The sequence below is a fragment of the Mauremys mutica genome, chromosome 4 (genome assembly GCF_020497125.1).
Source record: "Mauremys mutica isolate MM-2020 ecotype Southern chromosome 4, ASM2049712v1, whole genome shotgun sequence".
In the NCBI taxonomy this organism is placed as follows: domain Eukaryota; kingdom Metazoa; phylum Chordata; order Testudines; family Geoemydidae; genus Mauremys; species Mauremys mutica.
Genome location: NC_059075.1, coordinates 63986481 through 64002564, shown reverse-complemented (window position 1 = coordinate 64002564; position 16084 = coordinate 63986481). Strand labels below are relative to the sequence as shown.

The 16084-nt window shown below is 41.8% G+C and overlaps 1 protein-coding gene across 1 annotated transcript; it reads right to left on the bottom strand.

Annotated features, from left to right (window-relative positions):
• Window positions 1–607: 607 nt before the first annotated feature.
• Window positions 608–8789, bottom strand: LOC123370264 (photoreceptor outer segment membrane glycoprotein 2). The gene is made up of 3 exons (XM_045016636.1): window positions 8209–8789; window positions 3410–3656; window positions 608–874 (listed from the first exon to the last, which is right to left on the bottom strand). The coding sequence occupies exons 1-3, from the start codon at window positions 8787–8789 to the stop codon at window positions 608–610; spliced, it is 1095 nt and encodes a 364-aa protein (XP_044872571.1).
• Window positions 8790–16084: the final 7295 nt, after the last annotated feature.

Here is a 16084-nt window from a genome sequence, read left to right as displayed (position 1 = left end):
AATTAACTTGCTTTTTCTTCACTCTACCATTTCAACTTGATTGTAGTTAGCTAATAAATTCCCTTTGAAGCTCAGTAATACACTGGGAATTTGTCCATGGTGCTAAAATTTAGTAGATTCACTTGGATTTTATTGTAGCAGCACTTTCACTTGACGATAGTTTGTCATTTATTTAAGAACATTATAATTCAAGTGTAGAAAGACTGAAATAGTAGTTCCTTTGTAGGTGTCCATTCTGACTTTCCTCCGCTATATAGTCTTCGCTCTGATTTTCATGTTTTTCAGACCATGCGAGGAATATGTGGGGCAGGGTATGCAGTGAGAGATTGGAGAAAACTTAATCCATGCCATATCATTTTATGCAGTATTAAAAAGTGAGGCTTTCAGAAGAGTGAGTAAAGAAGCCAGGGGGACAGGAACTCTGGCCTACAGAAGCTATATCCAGCCCAAGGATTCTCAACTTTTGGACTTGCCACCACTCTGTGATTTGTCCAGTTACCCAGTAAGTGTTCTCATTTTGTCCCCACCAGTGAAAAATCTGGTAACTTCAGGATTGCAGTTAAGGTATCTCACCATATTTAGGTCTTTAATAAAGCATCTGTCATGTCTAGCTAGCTGTGGGGATGGATTTTGATTGAACATTGTCAGGACCATAGTTTGCAGTTTGAACATCCATATTGGGATCATTCATCTCTGAGACAGTAGAGATCTGATTAGCTTTGCCAAGGTTCTTAATGATGCTAAAGTTGTATTTGGCAGTTTCTACAAAGCTGTTCTCCAGTAACCAGCCATCTGATTCACACTCTGGATCACCCAATAGGAGAACATTCTTCATTGCTGTTTGCAGGTAACGGACCCCAATAAGTACAGAGATCTGTAAGAAAAGGATAATAGTTAACTATGGAGTGCATATTACAGCCTGAATTCCACTAGTGACAACTGGCTGTGTCCATTAGACATTAGTGTGATTATTAGTATTGGGTAGAACTGTTGAGATCCAGTAATAGATCTAACAAGTCTCCTGAAAGTGTTAGAGAAAATTATACCACCGACAGTTTTATTAGACCTCTGTACTTCAGTTAGAATTCTCAGAATTTCTGTTGAGTACTTCAGACAGAAGAGCTACCATTACTTACTAGCACCATTAGGCATGAGGGGTGAAATCCTGGACCAAATGAAGTAAATGCAGTGAGTGGGGTGTGGGCAGTTAGACCTAGTGGTTGGGGCTGAGTCACGCCTAGTGGAAGGCAGGGGAGCAGGGACCTGGAGTAAGGCAGGACAGCAAGAACTGGGAGTGAACAGGAGTCTGGGAGAGGAAGACCGGAACCAGGAGCAGGTGGGGAAACAGGAACTGGGATCAGGCAGGAATGCAGGGCTCAGGAGTCAGGGAAGCAGGAGGGGTCCATAGTAGCAGCCAGCCAGGGATTCCTCTAGTTAAGTGGTTCTCAACTTATTTACCATTGTGGGCCTTGGGGAGAAGAGGCGGGGCGGGGGCAGGGCCTCATATGTCTGGTATCCAGCAATTAAAAAGGTGGTAATCCTATGATTAGGCTGCAAATGGATTGCAGGTTGAGAACCACTGCTGACAACTTCCTGTTGTTACTTCCTGGTTTATATAGAGTCCCTCAGCCAATTGGAGGGCTGGATGTTCCCCCTCTTGGGAGTTTTGGGGGCAGGGCCCACTATCAGCTAATGCTTCACTGGATCTTTCCCTAGTTACTCATATGAGCAGCTGGGAGGCAGTTGTGGACTGGGACCTACCTGGAGACCCATGGGCCTGGGTTTGAAGCCTATGATTCCTCTCAGTAAATGGGAATTTTGCCATTCACTTCCATGGAGCCCCAGTTTTATTAATGTGCTTTCATCATTCAGGATTCAGTCATGTACCTACATCTCAATGCAGGAATTGAAAGGGGATAGCCTAAATGTAGGGTAAAGTCTAATCTTAGGGGGAAAAGCTTCCCACTCCCATAGATCAATGACAACCTGGAGGGTAGTTTTCCTGGTGGATTCCTGAGACTGAAATTTTCAAAAGTATCCAAAGGTACATTGGAACTGAAGTGATGACTGTTTTAAAAGGCAAATGAGCGCTGGTTTGGCAGGAAGAGCAGTACTGATAATTTCTGGAACCTTTAAAATGCATAGTGAAATTCTCAGAGGCAGATCCTTCCCCAGAACATAAATGCATATTGCATGAATGCATTTCAGTGAAGATGCAAGAAACTGTCTTATCTGAAAATTGTTACTGTGTAATGTTTAAAACAAAATGTTTAATGCGTGTACAATAAAGTAACAATCAGAAAAAATCAAACTAGTATTAAAGAGGGATGGAAACTGGGTTTAATCTCTGCCATTGGGCTCCTTTGAATGTGGGTCAAAGCTTCCAGTCGGTTTTCTCTGCAGCCCACAATAGCATGAATGCATTTTTGCAGATGCAAGCACTTTGTCTACATGGTTATTTTGGTTGCAGAGCTGGAGGCTGCAGCTGAATATGTGTTCCATAATGGTATTTTCTAGCTGTTTGATAACCCCCAGCAGGGCACTCTGAGATATTGATATTAATCCAAACCTTTATTCATAGATAAAATTAACAGTTTATTTTAGTCTTCCTCTCTTTCCTCAGATTCCTTCTTAAAATTCACTTGTTCAAGCCATTTTTCTCTTTTCCCATCTATAATCCTTACACCTACCTCACCTAATCTGCTGTCCTGTTTGTCTCAGATTGTAAACTCTTCAGGGCAAGGAATGTGTCTTAATCTGTTTATACATTTACAATGCTATATACATGATTTCTTGTAGTTATAATTTTCAGTGAGATTTGCTTCTCCTCTTATGGACTTGGAGAAAGCTGCCTGTACTCAAGAAAGTGTTTCTGGAATTGTATTGGAGACATTATCTGACCAAGTCACTGGATGATTGCAGATGTGCCTCTCATAATAGGCAGCAGATTTAAAACAAATAAAAGGAAGTTCTTCTTCACGCAGCACACAGTCACTTGTGGAACTCCTTACCTGAGGAGGTTGTGAAGGCTAGGACTATAACAATGTTTAAAAGGGGACTGGATAAATTCATGGTGGCTAAGTCCATAAATGGCTATTAGCCAGAATGGGTAAAATTGGTGTCCCTAGCCTCTGTTCGTCAGAGGATGGAGATGGATGGTAGGAGAGAGATCACTTGATCATTGCCTGTTAGGTTCACTCCCTCTGGGGCATCTGGCATTGGCCACTGTCGGTAGACAGATACTGGGCTAGATGGACCTTTGGTCTGACCCGGTACGGCCTTTCTTATGTTCTCATGCATTACACTCTAGTCATTCCCATTCCTATTTCCAGAGCTCAGGCAGCCTGAAAGTATTCATCTCCAAGTTCTGATATAGGAATCTCTCACAACCCACCTTCTCAAGCCTTACCTCAAACAACCAGATGATGAGCACTGTGAGCCCAATTGACCTCATGATATCAGTGTAGTAATCCAGAAGGGCCTGCCTGCATCCCTTCATCCAGATATTGAGCTCCTCCATCAGAAAATCATAATTATAGTGAGCGGTGTTATTTGTAAGATGGTATTGGATACAAGGGCGTGGTGAATTTGGATTGCAGCAGCTGAAGGGCACTCCATCCACCAAGAACTTCCCATCAACATTACTTTTCAGACGGCTGCAACAAGATGGAAAGTAAAGGCATTATAAAGCTGGTAGCAGCAGCAATAGATACATTGGCAATTTCTGTTGCTGTTGTTTAGAAGCTACATCCTAACTCTGGATAGCTGCAGACCTTTCAAAGGTGGAGTAGGGAGAATGAGAATACATTTCCCCAATATGCGATGCTGCTCAATGAGGAAAGGAGAAATTTCTCTTCTGCTAAATTGTTTCCAAGTGTAGCATCAGTTCTATGTTAAATATGACCTCTGATGAGGGGCTGTGTCCTGCATTTGCAGGGAGTGGATTCAATGATGATATGGAGAACAGGACAAGGTATCTTTCTAGACACCTGCACTGAGAATATTAAAAAAGCAAAAACTATAATTTGGTTTTCTTGGTGCAATTCCAGTGCAGGACAGAGCATTATAATGCTGTATTTTGCTAGCATCTCTGCTTCTCTAGTGATTTTTTTTTAACATAAGAATGTCTAAAAACCATCACCTAATACAGGAACAAATGTGGGCCACAGTAACCATGAGAGATTGCTTATTGACTGTTGAACATTGTATCCATCTGACGTGGCTGGAATTACATGTATTCCGTGACCATTTACTATACATGAATGTCTGATCTTTTTATTTTGCTAGTGATCCTATTAGAAATACTGAAGTTGCTTGTTTAACATCCTGTCAAAATGTTATCCCTCAGTGAGCTACTACCAAATCTCAGGGAGGTTTCCTGCTATATCAACTACAGGACTGAGGTAAGCATGAACTCCTCCATCTTGTAAAGTCTCTACCTTAATTTTGCTCCTCTGATTCTCTGGGCTATTCTACTCCTGCTAATGGGAGCAGCATGAAACAGAGATAAAAGAACCTCATCAGTCAAGTGCCTGAAAGTGCATGGAGTATAAGTAGTGTAAGTGTCAGAGAGCAATAAATTTGGCAGGAGAACAGGAAGGTGAACCAAAGAGACATGGAACTGAGGCCAGGAAAGAAACCATAGTGGAGGGGAAAGGAGAGGGTGGACAGATCAAATGGGGAAGGAAAAGGTTCCTACCTTGGCCTGTAGTTCCCTTTACTCATGAGCCTCACTCCCAATGTCTCCCGCCACGTCTAAAATGATAGAATAATGGCTCCTGTATCTCAGTGACATGACTCCATTAGCTACATGGTGAAAGTTAAAATTCACTCATTTTCTGGGGCCCTAAGCATTCTTTTATTCCTAGCCATCGTTTTTTCATTTCCTTGTTACTCACTCCAAGTAGCTGTGGTGAGAAGGGTACTCTATTTCTAATATCTGCAACAGAAGGTTCAAAAATCTGCCATAGTATTTCCCTCAGTGATGGCAAATAGCAAATTCTGACAAGTAATGTTATGGGTAAGAAGACTGGGCAATGTGGGGAGATGCTCATTAGAATTTACTACCTTAATTCAGTTTAATCAAATTACATGGGTTCTTGCGGCAGGCATTTTTATGGTGAACAAAAACAGATAGGTAACCCCGTTTACTTTTATACTCCAACAATGTGCTTGTAACTAACCAAAGCAATCTCATGATCTTGTTAGCGCCTTTGTCCCTCTTCTACAACCAGGGTCGGCTCCAGGCCCCAGCACGCCAAGCGTGTGCTTGGGGCGGCATGCCACGGGGGGGCGCTCTGCCGGTCGCCGGGAGGGCGGCAGGCAGGGTGCCTTCGATGGCATGCCTGCAGAGGGTCCGCTGGTCCCGCGGCTCCGGTGGACCTCCCGCAGGCATGTCTCCGGAGGGTCCGCTGGTCCCGTGGCTTCGGTGGAGCCGCGGGACCAGTGGACCCTCCGCAGGCACGCCTGCGGGAGGTCCACCGGAGCCGTGGGACTGGCGACCGGCAGAGTGCCCCCCGCGGCATGCCGCCGTGCTTGGGGCGGCAAAATGTCTAGAGCCACCCCTGTCTACACCTTCCAGCGTTTGTTACCATTTCTTGTCCCAGTGTGGTTTAATTTAGATTGGAGGCTCTTCAGAGCAGAGACATTGTTTTATTTGTCTACACAGTGCATCATGTGCATTAATGGTGCTGTATAAGCAAATATATTCAGCAGATCTGCTCTCCATGGGAAAGCCAAACAATATCGGCTGACCTTTCGAGACAAAAGTAAAGTGAATTGCTTTTTCACTCCTATCAGTCCTGCAGAAACAACACTGTTCTGTGTCACATCTCATCAAGAACATAAGTTATATCACTTTTCAAAGTAGAACCATGCGTTAAAACACCTCTACAATCAATCTGCCCTCTCTTGTCAATACTTCCCACATTCTCCTTCTCCTAATCAGTTATCCTAAGCCTTATTTTATTTACATGGTAAACTGCTCTGGGCAGGAAAGGTGTCTTATCTATGTGTAACACAGACAGACCCTAATCATCATCGGGCGGGATCTAACCTGGGACCTCTGGAGCTTAGTGCATGAGCCTCTATTGCATGAGCTAAAAGCCATATGGCTGTTAGCTAAGGCTGTAGAGCAGACTCATTAATCTCTCTAAAAGTGGTCTTGGTGCCACTAGATGGGACAGAACACCACACCCAGGAGGTGTGTGGGTTACATATGCTCTCTAAAGACCCTGGTAAACCTCCAACACTATGTAAATGCTTAATAATAATAACTGCAATTTCGATTTCCAAGCTTTATGCAAACTGGATCTTTGGTTTCACATCACCTGGGTTCATGCCCACTGACTCTTGAGTTCAAACATAGCCAGAAACTCACTCCAATCCAATTAAAGTGTGTTGTTTTCCGTAGCTTCATGTTGAAATTATCAAAAGTTGAGTTTTGAATGGCTTTGACATCAACCTGTCAATCAGACCTTGGGCCGAGGTTTTCCTGAGAGGTTTTCAAATCTTTTGACAAGCTGGCCCACATTCTGAGCTTGATATGAAAGCTGAAACCAGGCAGGTTTCAATAACATTTGCACAGCCTTGGCTAACCCTACTTAGTTCTTTCATCAGAGTCCTGCTCTCTCCCCACCAATCATGGGGTTATCTCACAACACATTTTTCTCTTCCTGCTGCTTGTGTATTAAAGAAAAACTGCAGATAATGTTGATTTGCTTGGACCAGTGAAAAGCATAACTTCTTTAATTTATTTCTTTGAAGAGTCGTATGTGTATTTAATTATTTTATATAATAGAGCAGGAAGCAGCCAAAGTATCAGTTTGATGTCTTCCTGTCTTCTTACAAGTCGAGAAATGCAATTTTTTCCCCCTGGGTTCTTATGCAGACTTTCTAGGCTTCTGAGAAATTAAATGCGGAGGGGAAAAGATAAAACTTCCTGTGTCTAGCTGCATCTCTGATCTTTCTGTCTTGATACATGTCATCAAACTTTGTTTCCTGTTGGAATTATCATTAATATGGTCAGCTGTCAGAGGTTACACAGCTACACAAATCTCCTCAGTGAAAATTCTTGAAAAAGGTTTTAAAAAATTATTACTGCTTTGTCAGCTGCTTCTTTAACATTCTGATTATTACTTTTTATGTTAAAAGAAGACTGCAGTAATTCTTTCTTAGATAAGTGAACAACTTCACTCTTCATGCTTTTCATGGGAAACAGCACCAACACATGCGACTTTTCTCCTGAGATTTCCAGTCACCACCACATCTTTTTATGTAAAGTATATGGTGTTTGGAATGTCATTAACTCTCCAGAGTGGAAGCGCACTGAGCCTATAACTTAAAGTTGTAGAGTTGTGTATGTGAAGGAAGAGCTTTCAATTTTTTTTAAATGCAATTGATGAGCAGACAGTGTGGTGGCAGCACAATCAATGGTTTTCCTTCACTTCCAGAAAACTCACTAGCAGACTGCTATGATTGAATTTCAGGATAGCTGACTTGCCACCTTACAGAGGGAGTGAACATTTCAATGCATTGTGTAATATACCCAAAAGTTTTTTTTTTAAAGGCAACTTTTTATCCACATAGTTAACACATTTTGTAGATAGAATGATAATTCCAGATTTGACTCTACAGCTCTTATTCAAAGAGAGAAGTCCAGCGGACTTAGGGCTTGCTTCTGCTCCCTTATAAGTCCATCAAAACTCTCAGTGACTTAAAATGTGAGCAAGATAGTGCCCTTAAGGGCTACCACACTAAGCTTATGTTCATCCTTGGTCTTAGGCTGATGATGTGGCCTAAACAAAGTGCTATTACTGTCATTATCTACCTGGCTGATACCATCAGATGCATTACACAGACTTTGCATGTGTTATGTTGACATCTCTGTGCTGATCTGATCACAGAAGTACTTCCTTTCCTTGAGATGGACCACCAGAATTGATCAATGTGATCTTTGGAAGAACTCTTCTTTCTCTCACCCCCAAAATGTCCTAATCCTAACTACTGGAGTTTGATCTTCAAATGCAAGTGGAACAGCCAGCTTTGCCCTGCTTTCCCCACCCTTCAGTGCTTATCCTCATATATTGACTCTCTAATGTGCCTTTACCTTTTGCTCAATACAAATTCTTTTTGAGTGAGGTGGGGGTTTTTTGCGTGGGGGAGATTTATTCCTTCTCTAGCTTTCTATCATGACCAATGAATACTTACTCCAAAACCTCTTTGGAGGCCATATTCAGATAACGAACGGATATCCACTGAATTTCAAACCAGTCTCTGAAGCCATTGTTTCCACAGCACTGGAATCCAATTTGTAATAGGTCTATGGTTTTCTTTAAGAAGCACCGTCCAGGGATGTCTGTGTCCTTGTAGAACTTAATAGCATCTCTCAATCCCAGATAAAGAGACTCCTCCAGCTCATTCCTCATGGTGTAGCACATGAGAGCACCCACCAGGATGCAGAAGGTGAAGCAGAAGGTGCACACAATGTAAGGGAGCATGACTAGCCTCCATCGAGAGAACTTGGTGGTGTCCGAACAGTCATAGCAGATTTTGCCACCAAGGAAGTTGATGATGCAAGCTATGACCCCTACTGAGATGAGCATGTTGGGAACAGAGTTAATCTCCCCTTTTGCCATCACCTCACTGCGCTTCTTGATCTCTATTTTCAGAAAGAGACCCAGGCTGAAGAGAATGACACCGGTCGCTACAGAAACCCAGTTGAGGATCCACAGGATCTGAGCCAATTTGTCTCTCTTAGTTTTTGTGAATTTTACTTTAAAGACAGCCATGGTCAGATCAGCATTGGAAAAAGAAGCGTAGATCAGGGGAAGCTCATAAGCAGATTAATAGCATGTATCTAGAGTGACGAAGGCATGCTGTAGACGCCTGTGAAGGAAAGGAAGAGAGATTACTGTCTGTCCTTTGTTGTATATTTATATAACTTGCAGGGAACTTTCTATACACTTTGAAGCTGTATTGAAGATCTGCAGGAGCACCCTAGCTCCTGCTTGAATTTCCTCCACGAGGGAGGAATTTAGAAAGATATAATTCTAGGGAGAGATTGGAAACAGTTAAAACAAACAAAACAAAACAACCAAAAAAAAGCCTTCCAAGCAAACAAAAAACACAGTATACCAACAAGGGTGGTTTTAGGATTTTCACTGATTGGGGAGTGCTCACTTAATGTAGTGAAAATATTATTTTGTATGCCCAGACCAGGAATACTGTGGTCTGTTCCAGTCACCCTGTCTAAATGAGGCTAGAACAGAAACAGAAGGGGTTTAAAGCCCAGCAACAAAGATGACTTCAATGCAGTTACACAAGGAATAAACTTGCTCCGTTTTGTTAAAATACCATTTACACTGCTGTTTTTCTAAGACCAAACTTCTCCAACTTTTGGAATATCTAAAAATACATTTTATTTTTATAGTGTGAAAAGCTGAATGAATTCCTCATGAAAGATGATAAACTCCCCTCCCCCACAATTTATTTTTAGTAACTTGATCTGACATTAAAAACTCTGTTTCCATTGGCTGAAAAAAAAGTCACCCCAGAAAGAACAAACAAATTCTCACAAAATAAAAATGAAACTAAATCATCTAAGATTATCTGTCTGACTGCCTTTTCTCTGCATTAAAGGTAATTATTAAAACTGAGTGTTTGGAACAGTGCAATATATTAGTTGTCTATCACGTCTTCTCACAACCACCACACTGTCCTTTCCCTAGACATTTTTTTTAATGAGTCCCCCACCTTCCTGTCAAAGCCCTAAAAATCCACCCCAAATTTATTTAACACCCGTGCCACCTTCACGGCCCTTGAGAAGGGCTTCCATCTTTTTGGCAAAAGAAGACCAGAAAAGGCTGTCTTCAGAGGCCACCCATATCTTAGTCACAGAGGTTGCTGGTTTGATCAATGTAAGGAACTCACTAGCTACTTGATACCCCATCATTTGCCTATACCACTTTCTTACTTTTGATATATTCTTTTCCCTTTCTTTATTAACCTTCATTGTCCTCCTTAAATTGGATATACGTTGAATTATCTTTTGGATGAAATCTAAGGTCCTAATCACTTGTCATCAAATGTTCCATTATACTTTCTCCAAGAGCAGGGTTTTTATAACCCCAGTGTTGTGGCCAGATTTAAACTAAGGTAATTACATTCCTCCTATCTCACCTCCCCCTATAGATTCATTTAGATAAAGAATTCTTCATTTCCCTCCCCAGGCAGTTGTATAGTGGTGGTGTTAAAAAGTTGCAGTGCTCCAGGAGCAGGTTGACTGAAGTGGAGCCTGGATCCTCCATGGATTCAGCACCTCAACCCAAATTCTAGGATCTTTGCCTACTTCCCCCCATCTCTTTCTCCTGCCTCCCAGTTCCCTACCTTTTGTACCTCTTTCCTGTCCATATTGCTGGTTTGCCACTCTTTTGAATGGACTCCTGGTAGTGTGGGAATTGCTTGGAGCTGGACAGGATCACAGCTGATGCCAGCCTCCTGTTTTGTGTCAGGTGTGGGCCCTCTTCCACAGCTGCTGCCACCTGCTGGGGGTTCCTGGAGGAGTTTCCACACTGGTTACAACTGCCACTACTGCTTCAATCTACTGGAGATTCCTTGGTCCTATCTGTCATGATGCTTCCAGAGCTTTTGAACTCAGTGCTACAAAGTATCAGCATCTGATCCAATTTAAGGTCTTCCCCATCAAAGCCCTCAATTTCTTAGGGCAAGAATGTGTCTTCCTCTGCACCTCTCTCGTAACATTCTTTTCAACAGATTTAACTTAAGCTGATGGTGCCCAGGGACAAAGGTTGCTGGAGATGAAAACAAGGGTTTCTTCATGGGGGAACTCTGCTGAAGCAGGTTAAAATCAGCTCCTGTTTCACCTCCTTTAGAGCACAAGACTCAACTGTTTGCAATAGGCTTTCTTCTGCAGAGGTGATGACATTGAACTCTCTCTTTTCCTCCCCTCCTGCAAAACATTCCACCCTGAGGCCTGGTCTACACACAGTTCTTGAACTGATTTAACTAAGGATGAGATTTTTATACTGATATGGTTAAATTGGTGCAACCCCAAATGTGGATGCAGTTATATAAGTATAAAGATGGAAAGAGCAGCAAAGAGTCCTGTGGCATCTTATAGACTAACAGACGTACTGGAGCATGAGCTTTCATGGGTGAATACCCACTTCGTCAGATGGATGGATTTCCACTCCATTTGGCTAAATGCAGTGCCTTGCATGGTGTCAAATTAGTCTATAAGGTGTTAGTGGTGTTAGTCTTTAAGATGCCACAGGACTCTTTGCTGCTTTTACAGATCCAGACTAACATGGCTACCCCTCTGATACTTGAAGTATAAAGATGTTTATCCTGGAATTGATTAATCCCATACATTTATAGGAATAAGATATGCTGGTGCAAACGTTTTTATGCAGATATAACTGCATCCACGTGAGGGGCTTATATTGCTTTAACTATACCTGTTTGAAACCAATACAGTTACAGTAGTACAAAAAACATGTGTAGGCAAGCCCTAAGGAACTGACAACCCACAGAACTAGAACTCCATAGAGTAGAGAATATAGATGTGTCCTGAAGCTTGAAAGACATGTATTTAGTACCTAGACACCATTGTGATTGGTGCATTATAAATACATATGTATCAGTTAAAAAAACATAATGGAAACAAACTAATCGTTGATGATACTCAGTTGACTTCAGTTGCACATGTGAGAAGAGAGCAGTTCTATTTGCACATCCATGGAGTGGGTTGCTTTGTTTGTATTTGGATGTGGGTGGGTGTCCTCATGATCCTGAATACTGGTGTGATGTCTTAATGTGTATGAGACCAAATTAATTCCTGGTGCAACTCTATTAAATTACACTAGGGATGAATTTGGTCCCAGGATTACATGTCTGTGATTTTCCTAAAAAGTTAATGGCTTGATTTTTAGAGGTGCTGAGACCTGCAACTCCCTTTGACGTCAAATGGAGTTGTACCTGCTCAGCATCTCTGAAATTCAGGTACTAATTTTAATACTCATGAAGGGTGGCAAATTTTGACAGGCCTGGAGATTAAAGCTGTTTGTCCACAAAACAGCTCTCCAAGGAGCAGCAAGAGAGTATCAAGTATCAGAGGGGTAGCCATGTTAGTCTGGTTCTGTAGAAGCAGCAAAGAATCCTGTGGCACCTTATAGACTAACAGACGTTTTGCAGCATGAGCTTTCGTGGGTGAATACCCACTTCTTCGGATGCAAAAGAGTATGCTTCCCTCACACCATTCTTCAACAATGTGCCTCAACGCTGTTCTGACTGCACCATCTCTACAGGTGAGCAGATAGTTTAGCCTATGTATAAGCTGAATACTGGGACTGTCTGCTGAGCCTGATGACAGTATCTTTGACTGTTTCACCAATTAAGCTGTTCATGACCTGAACCTAAATAGCTGTATGCAGCTGTTGCAAATGGGTTTATCTCGCACTGATACTCAGATCTTGCAAACACAACGTCAAAGAGAATCCGTTTTAAAATCTCTTCGCCGCTGACATGCAGTGCACATTCAAGGGCCAGGCTATTTTAATGCATCGCCATAGTTTCTATGAAATGTGAGGAGGCACTTGCATCAGGCCACACAGGTGCCTCTTTGCTGGCGGTATGTAGTGTATGTCTGCAGCACTGGATAGACCACTTACAAAATATTTCTTTTACATCTGAGCAAAATTTGCAATCTAAACTTTAAATTTTGTATTCCACCTTTCCCTTCACCTTTATCCACTTGAGTTGAGATGCATGGCTCAGGGTAAAATAATTGAACCAAAGTAAGTGCATGTATTATACTTGAACAGTCATAGATTAACTCTGGTTGAAATTTGCTGCAGTGCAGGGGGACCACTAAAGGCCTGTGTAATGGGGTGACTTTAATCTTATGTAGCTACTGTCACATCACTTAATTCCCTGTTTTTTCATCCCTTGAGGTTGCTTATAATAATTCAATTAAATTTTCATATTAAGGAGTGACTCCACTAGGCCACCCCCCCCTCAAGTAACTATCTCCCTATAAACTATCCCCAATATTTCTATTTGATTTTAGTTGAAGCATTCGATACACTATATTTCCACTAGCATCTGCCAGTGAAACCCATGCTGCAGACTCCTAGCAACAGAATGTCTGCCTGGCATGAGGGTTCCATTGAGAGCTATACTACTCTGGGCAGGAAGGGGAAAGACCCCATGGAAGAGTGCAGTAGGCTCTGTGTGACTTCCCCTGTTCTCCACAAGTGTTGTAAAATCTGTGGCGTTTCACCACAGATCTTGTGGATATTCCTGGGTATGTGGCAGCTCTGGCTTCACCTACCCTGGAGTTGGGGGACAACCCTTCCATCCATACCTGATAGACTGATCTGCAGGAAACTTCAAACTGAAAGTCAGAGTTTCCTAGACCCTTTGTGGATAATTCCCATATAGGAACAAATTGTTCCTATGCTAGTCATTTATTAAATTCCTTAGGGGGTTAAACTTTTAAACCAGGTGATGCTTTCCTAGCATTCCTCCCCACTGTAATAATTTGGGGAGGAATTATTTTATTGTTATACTTCCACTAACAGTTCAATTAAATGGTATATGCAGGCATCTAGCTCAAAATGGAATACAGCATTAATAGTGCCCCATGTCAGCCTTTCTTAATGCATCACAGTGAAAGACTCATTCTCCAGCATACAAATTTAAGTGCAGTTATGGTGTAAAAAATTACTGCAAAAATTATATTCTCTTACATTTCACCATCAGTTCCTATGTGTTTTCAAGTTACATATGCAAATTTTACTGCTATAAATCAGCTTTTATTCCTTTTAGCTGTTCAGATCCCACACAACCGTCTGTCTAGACTATGGAAATACACATCACCACTGATTCCCTTCCAAAATTATAAATGTGTAGATAAAGATTTATTTATTTCTCCCAGTTATGGGAGAGCATTCTGGGTTCTGTTCGCTGAGAAATATTTCTCTTCCAACAGCTGAAACTCAATAAACAGGGAATCCCCATGATACCATTGTCACACTTTCCCTATTTTGACTAAAACCACCTTTAAAAATGGGGCCTTCTGCAGTGCATTGCACCTTCATTTCAGGATGTTCACTATATATTGCTTGTGCTATGTCAAACTACACTTGCCTGTCACATGACAGGCACTAATTGTCTAGTTTTAAATTATTTATGGAATGGAAATCAACATAGGAAAATTGCCTCAAAGTTATGTTACAAACTAGCTACATCTTATCTCACAAGCTTCACTCAAACCTCCCTCTTTAGTCACACATGCCTTCTAGGTTTTAGCCCACGAAAGCTTATGACCAAATAAATTTAAGTCTCTAAGGTACCAGAAGGACGCCTCGTTTTTTCTTATTTATCGTACAACTGTTGCAAAGGAAACCACTAACCTGTTTCAGACTATTGGAGACCATCTCAAAACTGGCACCTTCCTGATAAAGGGTAACCAGGTATAGGGAGTCACTGGATCAGGCATCCTGAAGAAGAGTCAGCCACCAATATCCAACCATCTAAAATCTTTACACAACACTTACCCAGGGAGATGAGGAAAGACTTAAACTCTCCTACCCATACTAATCCCTGCTGCATTTCTAATCATGGCTAAGAGATTTATTGCAGGGTTCTTATGCCACCAGGTTAAATCCTGCAAAACAGGCCACTTAACCAAATTTAATCTGAGACCTCTGACATACTGTACTTATGGCAGCTTCTTTTATCAGCCACCTCTAGGCCTGGGGCAGTAAGCAATTAATATTGCCACTTCACATAGAGTACCCTGATTTATTCACCATCTCTTAAACCACTCTTACACACACATTCTCTCTCTCTCGAATATAAATATGCCCCAAAGCTAAAAGGCTAGAGTAATTAAAGTCTCAGCTCTTTCTAGAATGGAAAGTCAGCTCAGGCCTTCCTCTTTTATGTGAATTTTAATGTTGCTTACCCATAGTTCCACGTGTGGTATTTTGTTGTTTTAGTTGGAATTTGTCTGAGTATTTAAAAAATTGTTACTGTAATTGTAAACATGGAGAGCATAGGAATTGTACAGGACATACCCTGGGGTGAGTGGTTCACCCTGACTGTACAAGTAATGGGTTCTGGTTTGGGAATGGTATTCAGATTCAATAGGAATATGATAAAGGGTTTTGTCCCAGAGACAGGGAGCAGTATACCAGGCAGCAGGGACTCTGTCTAAAGATCCTGTTTTGTTCTGGGTTCTCCATGTGGAGCTTTTGAACCCTGCATGGAGTGATTCAGTGAGATTGTACCAGATGCAACCATGCTGAGCTGTCAGCGCTGGTGGCAGAGAATTAACTTCACAGTAAGGCTTGACCAGGTTAATGGAGGTGAGACAGCGCTGACTTTACAGTGAAGCCTGACTGGACTGGTGGCAGCGACAGCACCAGATCAGATGTCACAGAAGTAGACCATAGCTGCATGTTAGACTGGGACCTGCAGACTTCTCTGGGCTGGAACAGACCAGTAGAGAAGACAATTCCCATGACTCCTCCTTATTTATAGTTCCATATCCCTGAGGACTTCAGAGTGGTTGTGAAGGGGAACAACTACCTAGAAAGGTGAACAGGGAGTTTACCCAGAGACAGAAATAAGTGTTCAGCTGTGGGTTGGGACTTGAAGCCATTGTTTTATTTATTTTAGAAAAGGATCCCTGGGCAGTTAAACCTGGCCTTTGTTTCTCCCATTGACACATGTCAAAAGGGTTACACAGATAATGTCCATACAAAACATTTCTCTCACTTAAAGATAAGCTTGTTCAAGTGTGTTTCTGCACAGAGCAAACACTAACAGCCAGGAACCATAAGTTAACACAAAAGTTACATCCAACATATACAAATCTCCCAGCATTCACATACTGCTATCATGGCATTCATCACACCAATGCACTAAGACCATCTGTAAAATATTCAATTCAAAAGTGTTACCACCCTCCATGCATTCATCAAAGAACTGCAATGCACAACATTGTGAGAAACTGAAGCACAGAAAGGTTGAGGACAAAAAATGTTAAATTATCCAC